Source organism: Platalea leucorodia (genome assembly GCF_965183815.1).
Source record: "Platalea leucorodia genome assembly, chromosome: Z".
Taxonomy (NCBI): domain Eukaryota; kingdom Metazoa; phylum Chordata; class Aves; order Pelecaniformes; family Threskiornithidae; genus Platalea; species Platalea leucorodia.
The window spans coordinates 55,600,411-55,615,183 of NC_138858.1; the positions used below are offsets into that span (position 1 = coordinate 55,600,411).

At 48.1% G+C, this 14,773-nt stretch overlaps 1 protein-coding gene across 1 annotated transcript in view; it reads left to right on the forward strand.

The window, feature by feature from the left end:
• Positions 1-709: 709 nt before the first annotated feature.
• The window catches only part of NRG1 (neuregulin 1), a gene marked incomplete at both ends in the record, with an annotated part of 181,564 nt that continues 167,500 nt past the window's right edge, over positions 710-14,773 (forward strand). The window contains one exon of the mRNA XM_082335557.1: positions 710-818. Within this exon, the coding sequence (XP_082191683.1) occupies positions 710-818 (109 nt within the window). The remainder of the gene's footprint in view (positions 819-14,773) is intronic.

A 14,773-nucleotide genomic window follows, 5' to 3' on the forward strand; every position in this document is an offset into this window, starting at 1 on the left:
CTTGAGCAGGTGCGTAAGCGGGGAGCCCGCAAGCACCCGAGGAGCCACCGCAGCCGCACCCGCCTCTCCCGTTCTCCGCCCCCGGCCCCGCGCCGGGGCCACCCGCGGCCCCCGGGACAGACCCCGCGGCCCTCCCCCGCGGCGTGCCCGCAGGTCGCCCAGCGGCCGAGCCACCCGCGCCCGCGACGAGCCGCGGGCTCTGCCGATCGGCGGGGCGGCACCGGGCTGCAACACCCGCCCCGTCCTGTCCTGTCCTGCCCCGCCCCGCCCCGCCGGGGCCGCGGTGCCTGCGCCCTCCCCGGGGCTGGGGCCGGGGCCGGGGCCGGGGCCGCCCCACACCCTGGGGCCGTGCAGGCTCCTCCCGAGAGCAAGCGTGCGGTGCCCGGGGCGGGCATTAGTAAGGCGTGTGCCGAGGGGGTGTGTATGTGGGCTGGAGTTTATTATTATTATTATTAGGAAAGAAAGGGAAAAGGGGAAAAAAAAAAAAAAAAGGGGGTGGAGGAGGAGGGAGGGGGGTGAAGGAAAAAAAAAAAGGCCCGAAGAGGAGTTTCCAAAAACTTCCAAGGAACTCGCTGCTCCAAGTACCAGGCGGCGGCGGCGGGCAAGAGCGATGCTGGAGCCTCGGGCGCTGCGGGAGCCGACAGCGGCGGCGGAGGGGGCGGCCGCGGGGATGGCGGCGGCGGGGAGCGCGGTGGCGGCCGGAGCCGGGATGGCCGAGAAGAAAAAGGACGGCAACGGCAGGAAGGGGAGGAAAGGCAAAGGGCCCGGCAAGAAGCCCGCTCCGCCGGAGGAGGGCGAGGCGCCCGGGTCCGCCACAGGTAAGCCGGTCGGCAGGTGCGGGAGCCGCCCTGCGCGGCCCCACCGCGCTCCGCCCGCACCGCGGGGCCGCCCGCAGCGGGCGCATCCCCGCCGCCCGCCCCCGCCGCCGCCCGCGCGGCCCGGCCCGGCCCCGCGCGCCCCGCGGCGGCGGCGGCGGCGGCTGCTCGCCCGCCTGCCCCGGCCCCGGCGAGCGGCGGAGGCGGCGGCGCTGCCGGGAGCCCCGGGCTGTCCGGCCGCCCCGGGCTGTCCGGCCGCCGGGCGGTCTGCCGCCCCCTCCCACCGGCCCCGGAACCCTGAGCGGCTCTCGGCCAGCTGCTGCTTTTTGCCTTTCTTCCCCCCCCCCATTTCTGCAGGGCGTGGGGCTCGCGCTCCTATTCCAAACCACGTTTTCTGTCCCGTCCTTTCCCCAGAAATCACTTAGCTGAGTCGAACAGATAGCAAACTTTCATGTGGGGTATTTTGTCTAAACCTGCAGCTATTTACTCAGGGATGATCAAGAGCGGACCTTTCGCTCGCTTAGCGGCACGTGTGGTTTCTCTTATGCCTCCCCAGTATGAAGCGCAAGGGTTCGTGCCAGTGATGCCCTCGTCCTTTGTAGGTGTCCACCGAGGCAGGACTCTGTGGATCGACCCAAAAGTAGGGTCGCAGCTGAGCATGCTGCCTCACTCGCTGTAGTTACTTATTTCTATCAGCCAAACGCCCCAATCACGGTCAAGACTCGGTGCCGTACAAACCCAGAGGAGCACATGATGCTTTTCCTAGACAGCTCGTGTAATGCCACCTAGTTTAGCCGAAAGCCTCGCGGTACCTACAGATGCACTTAGCTTTTTGCAGCAGCAATGTGTACCTGGAGTTATTGGTTAGTTTACCTATTTGAATTCTTTGTTGTTTGTGGGAAATCGTTTTAAAAGAAGCATATGAAAAGCAGAGTCAGTTGCCTGATTTGGGCTTCTTTTTTGCTTTCGTTTTTTTTTTTTTTTCTCCCCTAAACAGCCAAATAAACAGAAAGCCCAGAAGGATAAAACTTTCTAAATAAACCTACGCTAATTTTGCTTAGTGCATCATGGCCAACATGATGCTGCTCTAGACTTTAATCATCAGCCCTCAGGGAGGGTGTGTGTGATTCAGCAGCAGCAGGTATCCCTTTGGGCTAATCATCTTTACAAACTTGCACTGCCCAATGCATCCTCTTTTTCTCTATGTCCCTTGGAGACACAGCTCACCCAGCTTCTGCTCAGCAGTGGGTGTAAATGAGTTTCAGGTACAGCAGGGAAGGTTTGCCTTGTTACACCAAGCTAGGGACAAAGTCTTCTTTTGACCTTCTTTCTCTCTCTCACTCTATTGGGTTTTTATAACGCTGCTTGCCGTTACACTATGCAAGCGTCGGGAGCATCTCCTGCTAAAACTAACTGCCTCTTGGAATATTAAAACCTCTGGCAAACTTACCCATGACAGCTGGGCTGCTTGAAGTGTTTGGGGTTTTTTTGTTTGTTTTTGTGGTTGACATAGAAAACAAGAGGACAGTGACATGTTGGAGGATTTGTGACAGGAAAGCTCTGTCGAGGAAGCGTAAAGGAGACACACATTTTCTGACTGTGTACAACTCCGAGTCCCGTAGCATCCCATCCCATTCTTGTAAGAGAGCTTTCTTTTTCTTGCTCTGTGGACAGTTTTCCATCTCCAGGGGAGCAGGGCTGCTGCACTGGAGGAGCTGGGACAGTCTTAGGAAGCTGGGGCCAGCTCTGCGCAGGCCGCGGGAGCCTCCACATGCCTTGGGCTGGGCACTTGTGCCAGTGCTGAGGGAGCAGGGAAAGGAGCTGTGAACCAGATGGGATAATTTTCGAGTAACCCAACCAAATATTGACTGTGAACTAGGCAGAGATTTTTGGGAAGATGGTCTTTTTTCTCCGGTGGGGAGAGCCAGAACAACAGTCTGGAGGATCCACGCAGGTATATATCACCTAATGTTTAGGTATCCTTGTGTATTTAATTCCCACTTCGGGTGCTGCGGTCTGATCATGTCTGCCATGGCAAGAGTTTTATCTGAAAATCTGAAAGGTGGCAAGTGCAGATGGAGGTTCACCAAGGCACGGTTCAGATCATGGCTCCTCCTAAGGCTTTGCTAAAGCTCCTGGGGGGCTCAGGTCCCTACTAAGCCAAAATATGTCAGTGTTTGAACCAGAAAAAGTCCATTTTTCTGTCAAGTGCTTATCTCAGTTCCCCAAAATGCCAGTTTGTTTTTGTCAGTATGAAAGAGTACCGCCTTCATCCATACCTGACATTACTAGTCCAAAGTTTCCTGTGTGGGCAAGAACAGTGCATTCTTCTATCTTATGTAATTAAAATCCCACTCCTTCCAAGATGAGTGTATGTGGCAGACTAATTCACATGTGCAGTTAATCCGTGTAGTGTTTGCAGGTATGTACATCACTGTACACTTGACTCATTCAAATAATGTCGTACTAGCAATGTTATGTTTGTAAATTTTATCTCATGTGTTACTTAAGGATATTTTCTGTTTGGGGGGGCACTTAGAACAAGAACTGGTATTTTAGAAGAGAAAGAGCAGAAAGATTGGTCAATGTAAAATGTAGCAAGAGAGCAGTTTTACATTTCATGCAATGGGCTTTTATTCTCTCTGTTCAAGCATATTAGAGCTTGAATTAATGATTGGGCTACACATATTGGTTAACAGTACTTACTAGGGATGATATGAAGGCCTTCTGACTTTGGTGGGACCGCGATTTCTCCTTTTCACTAATACAGTTTTGCAGCCGTACCTGATGATCAGTTGGTGTGTTTAGGATATGTAGTCTGAGAGGTCATGAAACAGTTTTGCTTTTTAGTTACCTGCTTTCTTGAATCGAATTATGTCAGGAATTGTCATCTTCTCTGCTGTCTTCTCCTCTGCCAGTAGTTTGCATCTGCTCATGGTCTTCCTTCCATATGAAAAACAGCAGCTTGCTGCCAGTCATCATTTTTAAGATCTGTGCACTAGCACCGAAGTCCTTAGCAGATCTTGAGTTTTTTGTTTAGTGCTGTTTTTTCTGATCATAGCTTCTCTCAGCTTAGTTTGCTTTTGGTTGTCAAAGTGTATCACATATCCCTTCAATCTTGGGTCTGGAAGTATTGTCTTTCTGGTAACTTGTCACCAGGTTGAGAATCAGCTTTATTATTTGGAAAAAAAGCCTATGAGAAAATGTGTCTTTACTACATTCTGTCCTAACTTATCTGGGAACTCCATAATTACTGTTGTAGAAGAAAGTTAGAGAATTACTGAAAAAAAACCTGAGCAGGTTTGGCCTCCTCTGCTCAGCTGCCCAGTGGTAACACAGAAAAAAAAATCTTCATGTTTTCCATTGCCCAGGTGAAATCTGGGCTCTGCTATGAAAGTTTGGGGGGGTTCCATGTTGCTATGGTTTCTTTGTCACTACAGTTATGTAGAAGAACATTTCCCCCCCTTGCTTCAAGTGGTCTTGAATCAAACTGATTCTGTCTGGCTTGTGTCAAGTCCAGAGCGATTGTCTTCCTTCAGCAGGGCACTCTGAGCCATGATAAATACAGGGGGTGGAAAACTGAGGAGAGAGTATTACAAATGGACAGAAGCTTACAGCTTTTCTCTGAGTGATTTCACTGAACTGCTATGCCAATGGAGTGCGCAGACAGGCTCAACAGATCTGCCAGCAGGGCTTCCTAGGGCATCACCAGCACACTGAAAGTACATCCAGCCTGGGCAGAGAAACCTAATGCAGGGAAGCTGAGGTTGTGAATCAAGGTCTCCAGACCTTCCTCTCACAGAGGCACTGCTCCTGACTCAGGGTGCTGTTATAGCAGGAGCAGGGAGGCTGGGACTGCGCCCACTGTGTCAGCCCTTGAACTTTCCGCCAGCACAACCTTAGTGTTGAACCGCATGAGGTGGTGCTAGTGAAGTGAGAGACAGGAATCAGCCCAGGAAAAATTGCTCTGTGAAAGAGCTGTGTTTTGGTAAATAAGGCGGTGCACCAGTGCATCAGCTGCCCAGTCCCTTTGTCAAGTGTTTGCAGATATCTCAAGGAATGTGAGTTTTCAGGTGGTTTCTGCTTAGCAGAGAAGATGAGGGAGAGGCTGCTGGGCTTGAAATGACAATGTGTGAGGAGACATGAAGTATTTCTGAGAAAAACACTTTGATGGCTGCAAAGACTGACTGTGCTATCAGAGCAGTGAACTCTGTGGCTATGGGTTATGTCAGCCACTCTCTAGTTCAGTAGCAGTGGCAGGAAGAGCAAGGCTGTGCAAGAATCTGGTGCAGAAAGACAAAGTTGGTGGGTGAAGATGGAAGAGCAGCAAAGACGGGTCCCAATCATCATTGCAGTGAGGTGACCTCAGCAGCAATGTTCTGAACACATCTGCACTTGCAGAGCCCAGAGGAGGGAGGCTGCAGTCATTGACACAGAAAATAAGTGCCTCCTGGCGATAAATTTAATTTAGACATAGATAAAATGCCAGAGCTTTGGGACTACATGGCAAAATAAACAGCACAAAGTTCAGATGAGGTGAGTGTGACTGAGCATCACCTTTGACTGCATCCTAGTAGCAGGCTTGGTTGACAGAGGAAGAAATGGTTTTGATCATATTAAAGACCAAGTTGCAGGTCAGGGCTTGATTGGGAGGATTAGAGCTCAGTCTGAGGCTTGCTAAGTTTAAATTGATACTCCGTATTCATAAAGAGAGATCAGAAGGCAGGTCAATATTTTAGCATGAATTGCAGACAAGAGCCTTGGAGATGGAATAAGAGCTGTGATTTCTGGTAAAACTTGTCCAATTCTAGAGGAAAACCATTGCTTAGAAAGGATGACAACTTCTTCTGATGTTTCCAGGCCAAAATATTTATGCGCTGCTGGTATGCCTGTACATTTTTCTGGGACGAAAGCCTCTCCACCTCTGTGCAATGCCTGAATGCTCCAAACATTCCATACAATCTTCAGAGCAATTTTGAGAATGAATCCTTTAAAAAGCATGCGAGTGTGTTCATGTTTTGTGAATAAATGAGATTAGTCATGATTCAACCTTTTTTGACTTAACACTACAAGTACTACTTGACTGTAGCCATGGGAATGCAAATAAAACTGTGAGGACATACCAGTACAGTTATCTAGTAAATACTGCATGTGTATAGAAATACATTCCCTCTGTGAAATAAATCCAGAAACTGTTCTGGACTTTGTGCAAATATTGATAGCTGGGGAAGGCTGAACAAAATTTTTATCTTGGGTATAGAAATGCCAAGATCTGCTAAGCTATGCAAGGATTTTAAAACATTAATCCCTGGCAAAGCTTGTGAGCTGACACTCAAATCCGAGTTTGTCTGTTTGCAATTGTGGGCTTCTCTTCTTGGATTTCTGGGAAGGCACTAACAGAAAAAGCAAAGAAAGAGTTGAGTGAAACAGTTTGAAACAGCTCTCATAAATAATAAAAAAAAAAAGGATCCTATGCGGCTGATTTTTCAGAAGACTTCAGCACTCACTATTTGAGGCAGCTCAAATCTACTGAATCAAAGTCACTGGGTTTTCGAGAAAACTTTCCTCATGCTCAGTTCATTAATGTCTAGCCACAAAAATCACAGAGCAGCTACTGAGCATCTTTGACGACAGATTCTACTTTACGCACCCTAAGTGGCAATTTGTTATTCTGAAAGTAAGGCAAGCTAAGTGCTGAACTGTGGCAAACTTTCTTCCAAGCATCTCCCTTCCCCCGCCTCCCCCTTTTAATCTGTCTATAAGCATCTGATAGTCCTTTGAGGCAGGTACTTAGAACCAAGAGCAAAACAGTGAACAACAGTCGTGTCGCAGGGTGTCAGAAGCTCTGGAAATGCTATGAATTCTTACCGAATCAGTGTTTTGTTAACATTCCAAAAGTAACAAGAGTGAATGTGTCTTTAACAGTACTGATAGTTTATCATGTTCCGTTATGATACAAGAAAACAAACCAAGTGTCAATATTTTGTGTGAGTCATTCTAGCTGTACAAAGAACTGCTTGAATGTGCTTGAAGTGTTTCGGTTAACCCTCAGTTGCTTCCTCAAATACGCGGAGCCCTGGGGTCAGCGGGGGGGGGGGGGGGGGGGGGGCGGGGAGGAGGTCTTCTTCCAGCCCGAGAAAATTTAGAGTGCAGGGCTGGCATTTGAAGAGTTACGGTGTCAGTGCCGGGGCTACAGGCGGCGTGCAGCAGAGCCACAACGGCGAGAGGAAACATGTCAGGGCTGCGCTGCTCGCATGCGATGCTCAGGGAGGCGCCTGTGGAAGTGCTGCTTTAAAAATAGTGAAAATAGTAATGAAAGGAGAAAAATATCCGTCGGTGACCTGAGGGGAAGGGAAGAGGGGCGTGAGTAGGGGTGGCGGTGCCGGTGCCGCCGCCGGTGCCGCCGCCGGTGCCGCTGCCGGCGGCGGCCGCGAGAGGGAGCGGCGGGAGCGCGCTGCTGCCCGCGGCCCCGCGGCGGGTCCCGGAGCGGGGTCCCGGAGCGGGGTCCCGGCCCCCCGCGCCCTTCCCGCCTCGGGCCCCGCGGTGGGGGCGGCGAGCGGGCGGCTGCCCGGTGCCCCGGAGCTGCGGGGCTTTGGGCCGAGCCGTGTGGGAGAGTGATGAGGATGTTTTCCAGTCCTTTGGCTCTGTGGGTGCTCCACCGATATCAGGGGGTGATGCGAGGACGGCAACTTGGAAAGCAGTCTCCGGAAAACGAAAGGGGAGGTGGGGGGCTGTTTAGCTGTGCTGAAGCTCAGTGAATGTGCAGGTAAACTGGTAGAGAAGCTGTGAGTGAGACTTAGGTCCTGGCAAACACACTGCTCTGATCTCATGCGATACAATTGTGAAATCGTCCAGTGTGAGGTCACAGGGATGTTCATGACCATGCTTTTCTCCTCTTTTCCTTTGCTCTTTCCTTTCTTCCTTTCCTCCCACACTCCCTCCCTCCCTTTCTTCTTCCCTTCCTTCCTCCTTTCCTTCTTCTTTTCTCCCTCCCTTCTTTCCTCCCTTCCTCTTTTCCATCCATTTGTCTTGCTGTCCTTCTTTTATGCCTCCTTCTCCCTCCTTTTCTTCCTCCCTCCTTTTCTTCCTCCCTCCTTTTCTTCCTCCCTCCCTTCTTTTCTCCACCCTTGCCTCTTTCTCTCCCTTTCTCCCTCCCTCCTTTTCCTCCTTTTTTCCTCTTCCTCCTTCCCATCCATCTGTCCTTCCTCCTGTCCTTCCCATCTGCTCCATTTCTCTTCATGGAGAAAAAACAATAAACAGAAAATAAAGCAAGGTATTTCATAAGGGACAGATAGAGATCTTTAACATAACGTCCTGTCTGGAGTAACTGCTAATGTTATATTTGTGCACAGAATACTACTCGTGTCTGGTTTTGCATTTCTGGTTGTGTAATTTTCTGTGGGAGCATTAGATTCGGGAAGAAATCGACCATGTTATGTACTTTGTTCACTATGGGCCATTTGACTCCTCCTAGCTCTGACAAGGAGTCCACAGGCTTCACAGGTCAGGGAGGAAGAGAGAGATGTTAATCCATTTGTGAGAGTTCGCCTGGGAGCCTTTCCTCATTCCCTCTGTGCATCGCTTTCTCAGGTTTTATGAGCTGATGGTCCTTCCACCTCTGTAAACAGAGGGAATCCAGGTCAGGCAGTTTGGGCTTGGCATTCAGACCTGGACTCAGGCTGAGCCTTGCTCAATGCCTTTCTCCTGCGTTAACAGCTTTCATTTCACCCCTGAGTCAACCACCTGCCATGTCCTATGGCTAATGGTTAATCCCTTTGAAGACAGTTACGGAAGCATGAATGCATAGTTGAGATGACTAAACAGAGTCCTGGTAACATCCAGTTGCAGAGGTGATTGATAGAGGTTGTTCCCACTGCTGTTACTGCCAGAAGAGTTAAATTTTAAATCCAATATTGGGAGACTCTGGGTGTGTGTGTGGATGTGTGTGTGTGGATGTGATATTTTAGCAGGGTTGTTGGCTTCTACAGTGACAGACTCTTTACTTTTCCTTTGGGGAAGTCCACTGGACTTTGAAAGGAGAAAAAAGGGGCTGTTCTTTCAATGCTGTATTGCACCTGTATATGAACAGCACTGAAAACGGTTCTGAGTTATTGCATTATGTTTGGAACAGATGCCAGTAAATGAAACAGGGCCCGTTATTCTGTGAATACATTTTTGCATGTGGCCTTGAATTGCACCAAATAAACTGGTATTGTTTGTGTCATCATAGCCCTTCGAGGTCTAGCTGAAATCTGTATCCTTCACATTCCCCTCTGTGGAAGCCCAGTCTGAGAGCAAGCTCCTCTTGCCTAGGAGACTACAGTCTATGCACGTCCAAGGTCACACCAGATCAGAGTCTGATCCCAGCACAGAAATCAAGTCTCCTGACTCTCAGTCTATCCTCTTTCTTCAAACCATCCCTGTTTCCTGCTCTATGGCCATTCTAGAGATAAGAATAACATACAGGTAACGCAAGCCTGTCTCTTGCCCTGTTTTTTGATGTGCAAAAAGATTCCTTTCCCCCTGTGAAAATGGGTTTCCTGGAGAGCACTGTGCATTGTTGACATGTCTATTGCAGAGGGGACAAAGAGATGGGGGGATCTTTTTAGGTAGCATGCACACTGCTGTCCCACTGGTCCTGTGCAGCCAGCTCTGTGGCAGGAGCCGTTTCCACAGGGAGGATATGGGGATGAAGTGCATCAGGGAAGATGTCAGTTGTGCCACTGTGCCAGATCTGCATGTTCAGAGAGTGTCACTGGTAGGACTTGAGAGACCCTCAGAAAGAAAGTGGTATTAGAAAAACTTTCTGGAAGGCTGATTCCAAGGGCAGCTTGTCCCATTGCAAGAACAGAAGTGAAACTTCCCATTCAGAGCTTTTCCCCTCCAGCGGGAGGGAGCACTATGACCTGTAAAAACTGTGTCCCAGGGTAGCCAGCACCCCCTTCTTATTTCTGCCCTCTACTGTACTTCTGCAGTGAACCATACCAGCTTTGCAGCAGTGTCCTGATTATCTAAAGAGAAGTTACTTATGGCGAAATTAGCTAAGCTTTTGAAAAGTGAACCTGAAAACATGAAAGCTGCTAGTCGGACCTGTTCTTGGAAAGGGTGGACTGGAAATGCAGAGTTATAAGGCACACTGTAAAAAGTGTATTCTCCATGGGAGTTCTAGAGGATGAATGGAGCTGCCAGTGCACTGGTGGGGTTAGTTAAAAGGCACTGATTTTAAAAGTAAAGGCAGTTACGTGGAGGAAGGACTTGGACTTGCCTGGGCACGTGGAGGATTTCTGTCACTCACAGCATCTGAGGCAAGGATTAGTATCTTTTTTGAAAGATATGCTATAGTTCAACCAAAAGCTATGGGATGAATGCAGAAATTACTGGGTGAGGTTTTTTCTGTGTGTCAGGCTTCTAGTCCGACCTTCTGAGCAAGTTATTGCCAGACTTAACATTGTAGATTCCAGCAGTCCTGGCTTCATCTTTTTTTCTGTTGATACATTTTGATTTAAATATCATTTTTTCTTAAGCATGTTGCACATGGCATGTGAGAAAGTGCTGCAAATGTCCGAAAGGCTAAGTGCAAATGGTGGATGACAAAATGAACTGTGGGGAAAAGAAACTGATTGCCAATGAAAGTGAAACTGATGTTGGGCACAGGTTTTCCTGGTTCTGTCAAGTGCCAGCAAGGCCAGAAATTGGAAAACTATTTCAGAGCAATAATCGGGGGGGGGGGGGGGGGGGAGGATTTTAAAATAAGGTCGGAGAGGTGAATTTAAAATAAATAACTATCCTTTTAACATAGGCCCACTCCTACGTTATTTGGCATTGCTATTAAGTGAGGCTGTCTCTCACCCCATTCTGTCCTCACTCTTACAGTGAAGACCACCTGGGTGAGAAGCCTCTTTGTAGGGTTAGGGCCCATTATATCACAAAATGGTCAGCACTTATCAGAGCTACAAGGTCGCTCTTGAGGTTCATGTCAGCTCTACAAATGCCAGAACCCACTGTTCTCAGCTGCTGGTGTCCTTGCTCCCATCCCCAAAGAGCCGTTTGCCCTTATCTCTTCTCCATCTCACACCTGACTGGTAGAAGCTGTTGGCAATAACCAGGCTGCCTCTAGTTTCCAGGCAGGGTGCATGAGGGGAACCGGTTCTTTGGCTACAGTGTGAGTTGTATGTAACAGCAGGATGAAGGCAGAGCTTGGTGTGAAGGTGATGTCGTCTTTACTGCTGTCCACAAGAAAGAGCAAGAGAGGGAATATAATTTCTGAGAGCTGTTGAGGGAGCAGTATCTTCATCTAGGCATTTTATTTTAAAGGTATGGAAATAATTGCACAGCTGCTGCCAGTGACATTACTTCCTCTTGAGGGGAGGTGCTGAAGAGAGATTCCCAGGACACTGAAGACAGCTGAGGATAACTTAGTCCCAGGGTGGATTTTTACATGCTTCTCGTGGTTCACTCTAGGCTTTCATGGCTTTCCCTCAAGTTGACTTTGTATGCAAGTGTCATCAAAGCTGAAGTAAGCTGCCAAGTCTAGATCACTCTTTTTTTGTCCAGGGTCTGTAGTTTGAGTCTTTGGTGTCTGTTTCCCTTTTGTTTCCCAAAAAGTCATACTCTGCTCGTGATGAGTTGTGCTGGGTGCTGGCTGCCACAGCGAGCTTGCCTGAAGGTACCTCCATGGCACTGGAAAGAGGGAAACAGCATGTCAATGAGGTGAAATGGCAGGAGGACATGTGAAAATACTTCATTTTGCAAGGTCTTCAAATGCTTGCATAAACAAAAAGTGTTTGGGAGCCTTGTCTTCTGTCCCAGTGTACAGCTTCTGCATACTTATCCAAAATAGCTTATACCTGGGGATGCCAAACCATAAATTTTTACCAGACTCTCTCCAGTACCAAAGGCTGCTCAGTGCTTTGGAGGGAGGCTGCTCATGCTCTGCCATCTCCACCATGAAATGAAGTAGCCCAGAAATTGCTCTGATTTATATCATCATTTAGTTTGAAGTGCCGCTTTCCTTCCCACAGTGCCAGGAGGTTTAGACACTTTGTGCTGTCCAGGGGCATCAGAAGGAGGATCTTGAGGCAGCCCACTGTCAGTGTTTCCGTCTATTTCTGAGCTGTAAAAAACCAAGTCTATTTTGGAGGGCCCTTATACTGTGTGCATAAGTAGCAAAGAACGGACTGTGATGCTAACTTGCTTCAGTGTAGGCAGTTTTCCCTAAAAGTGTCCCAGGAACCTGCATGCACAGGACAGGGAAGAATAAAAGTTGCTGCTGGTGATTTTGAGATGAATCTCCAGAGGAAGAAAAGCTTTCGTCACAGACTTGGGAGAAAAAAGCCATGAGCAAGACAAAGACCGGATGCTAGCGGTAGCAAAATCACCTGTGCAGTTGAGAGAGGACCTTAGCTCATAGACAGAAGAGTGGATCTAATTCCTCCTTCCCATTACAGGCAGTTCTGGGGCCACCGTATCTGTGTATCTCCCTGTCCTGTGCACAGTTAGGCCCTGGAAGGAAACTGATCTTCCAGCTCACTTACAAGCAAGTTGACCTGCCAGGAATGCATGAAACTCCTTGAACGTCACTGGGACTATTTGCAGACTTAAGCACTTGCCCAAACACTCTGGTAAATGGAACTAGCTGGGGTTGCATACAAGGTGAAGATATCATGCCTAGGTTAGGTTTCCTCTTCTCTCAGCCTACATGGGTACCCATGTATTATAAACTGTGAGCAGGCCATCTGGGGTGTCCTTTGGCGAGTCCCAAGAGAGCCAAGTGAAAATGCAAATAATGACAGTGCAAATTATTTAAACTGAGAATAACAAATGGACTTCTGTGCTGCAAAAACAGCATTTGGAAGAAATTGAAATGATGCACTGCATCATGTCTGCTGGCCTGGAGATGGCAGGGAGAGAAAGATCATTAAATTAAATACCTAATGTTTGCTGAGGTTAATGGTTAACTCAGCTGACCTTTGAAATCAGATGCTTGTACATTTGGAGGTGTTTGGGCATCTTTTTCATCTTATCCTCTTTACATCAGCAAAATGATAGCTGTTTCTCATTCTACTCCCATCTACTTAGCTTTTGCAAAGAGAAGGCCAACTTTTTTTTTTTTCTGTAGAGTCATGCTAAAGCAATATCAGTGCATGTGCAGACACACATGCAGACCTGTGCACACATACACTCTGATCCATCACAACTACAGCAAGACAGGAGTTAATTTTGAAGTGTTCGAGACCTCCTAGAGTTACATTACATCAGAGAATTTCTCCACTGGGGAAGTGTCAAGAAAAGAAAAGGCTTCTTTTCTAAGCCATTTTTAACTCGTAGTTCCATAAAAATGCTGGAGCTCCTGGAGAGACCCCCTTGGGGAGTGGTCCTGTGAAATATGCCAACAGCTGGATGGCACAAATTTGGAAAACACTGCTGTCCTTAAAGAACAGAACTGAAAGCCACTGTGAGAAAGCAGTGCACTTTCCAAAATAACCCTTATAATTCTGTATTAATGTTTTAGAGAGGAACAAATGCATATTCTTTTGGTAGTGTTGGGAAGCAAGCTCTTCAGGGAAAAGCAGAAATCTCCCCACCATGGCTCACAGCAGAGAAACGTTGAAATGTCCAGAATAGTGACTTCCCTTTAATTTTTTTTTTTTTTTAAAGCTGCAGTTGGTGAACAACTCCCTTGACAAATTAAAGAAATACCAAGCAGCCTCAGGATCTCCTTGTTTCATGGCACGTTTCATGATGTTTCTTGCTATCAGTTTCATGGCAAAACCCAGTCCATTTCAGAGCAATGCCAAAGAATCCAGGCACAGATAAAAAGCTATAAGTTGCTTTGAAGATGAGGGATAAGGAACAACTTGAGTATTTAGAACTGGAGTCTGTGAGGCTGTTTCCATCCACAAAACTGTGGCAACTGCTGGCTCTATAACAAGGGAGTAGTAAGATAAAAAATGTAAGACAGGATTACCCTCACAGTGTTTGCACATCCTTCTCCTGACCATCAGCAGGGTACCCATGGGTGCAGTAACACTGCCTGAGGGTTGCCATCTCTGCTCCAGTGGAAAGTCCCACCTCACCGGAGCCAGGTCCTTCCCTGGAGCCAGCCAAGGTTTCCCACCACCTCCAAGCCCCGCCAGAGGAGTGAGAGGCAGCTTGTGCATCTGCTTCACACCACAAAGGTTCCCAAGCATCTCACCTGACCCAGCGGTACCTCCTTCCTCTGCAGCTTGCTGACCCGGAGGACTTCACCATGGGCATCACAGCCAATGATTTATGGTTGCCTTTTTTCTTGTCTCTTTTCCCTGTCACCCACCATCAGTCGCAGCTGGAGATGGGATTCTAGGCTAGACAAGATTTTTGTCTGACCAGGATGAGTGCTGAAACGTGCTTGATGATGGAGTGAAGGATGGGCATGTGGGCCTGTTTGACAAGGGAAAATATTGGGTGTGGAGGATTTTTCAAGCAGGAGTGGAAGACAGGCACTCGACCAGCAATGAATGTATCAGCATCTCTCAGAGTCCTTCCTTAAGCAGCTGCCCATTTCTTATGTTCTCAGTGCTCTGCTGCTGTCCTGGTGCCTGCCACATCTCTTTTGCCAGCACCACCATCCGCATTTCTAACAAACCCTCTTGCCTGGAGCATGCTGTATATAACGTTTCTAGGGAGGAATGTGGGGGTGAAAAGACCACATGAGGTCATAAAGTTTTTGTGGAGTTGCAACTTGATCCAAAAAGTGAATTACCAGGTGCTTCTTCAGAGAGGGATTGGGGGTTATATTTAAATACCTCATTTAGTAAGGGCTTTTACTCCAGAAGAGAATCAATTCCATTTATTCTCTAAATGTGCATTTGTTTTACCATAGCATAATTCCAGGATGATGTTTAAATTGATCAGTAGATTGAACTTAACAAATTAAAAAATTAAAAAGAAAGACAATGCTATATATCATTTTTCCTAAC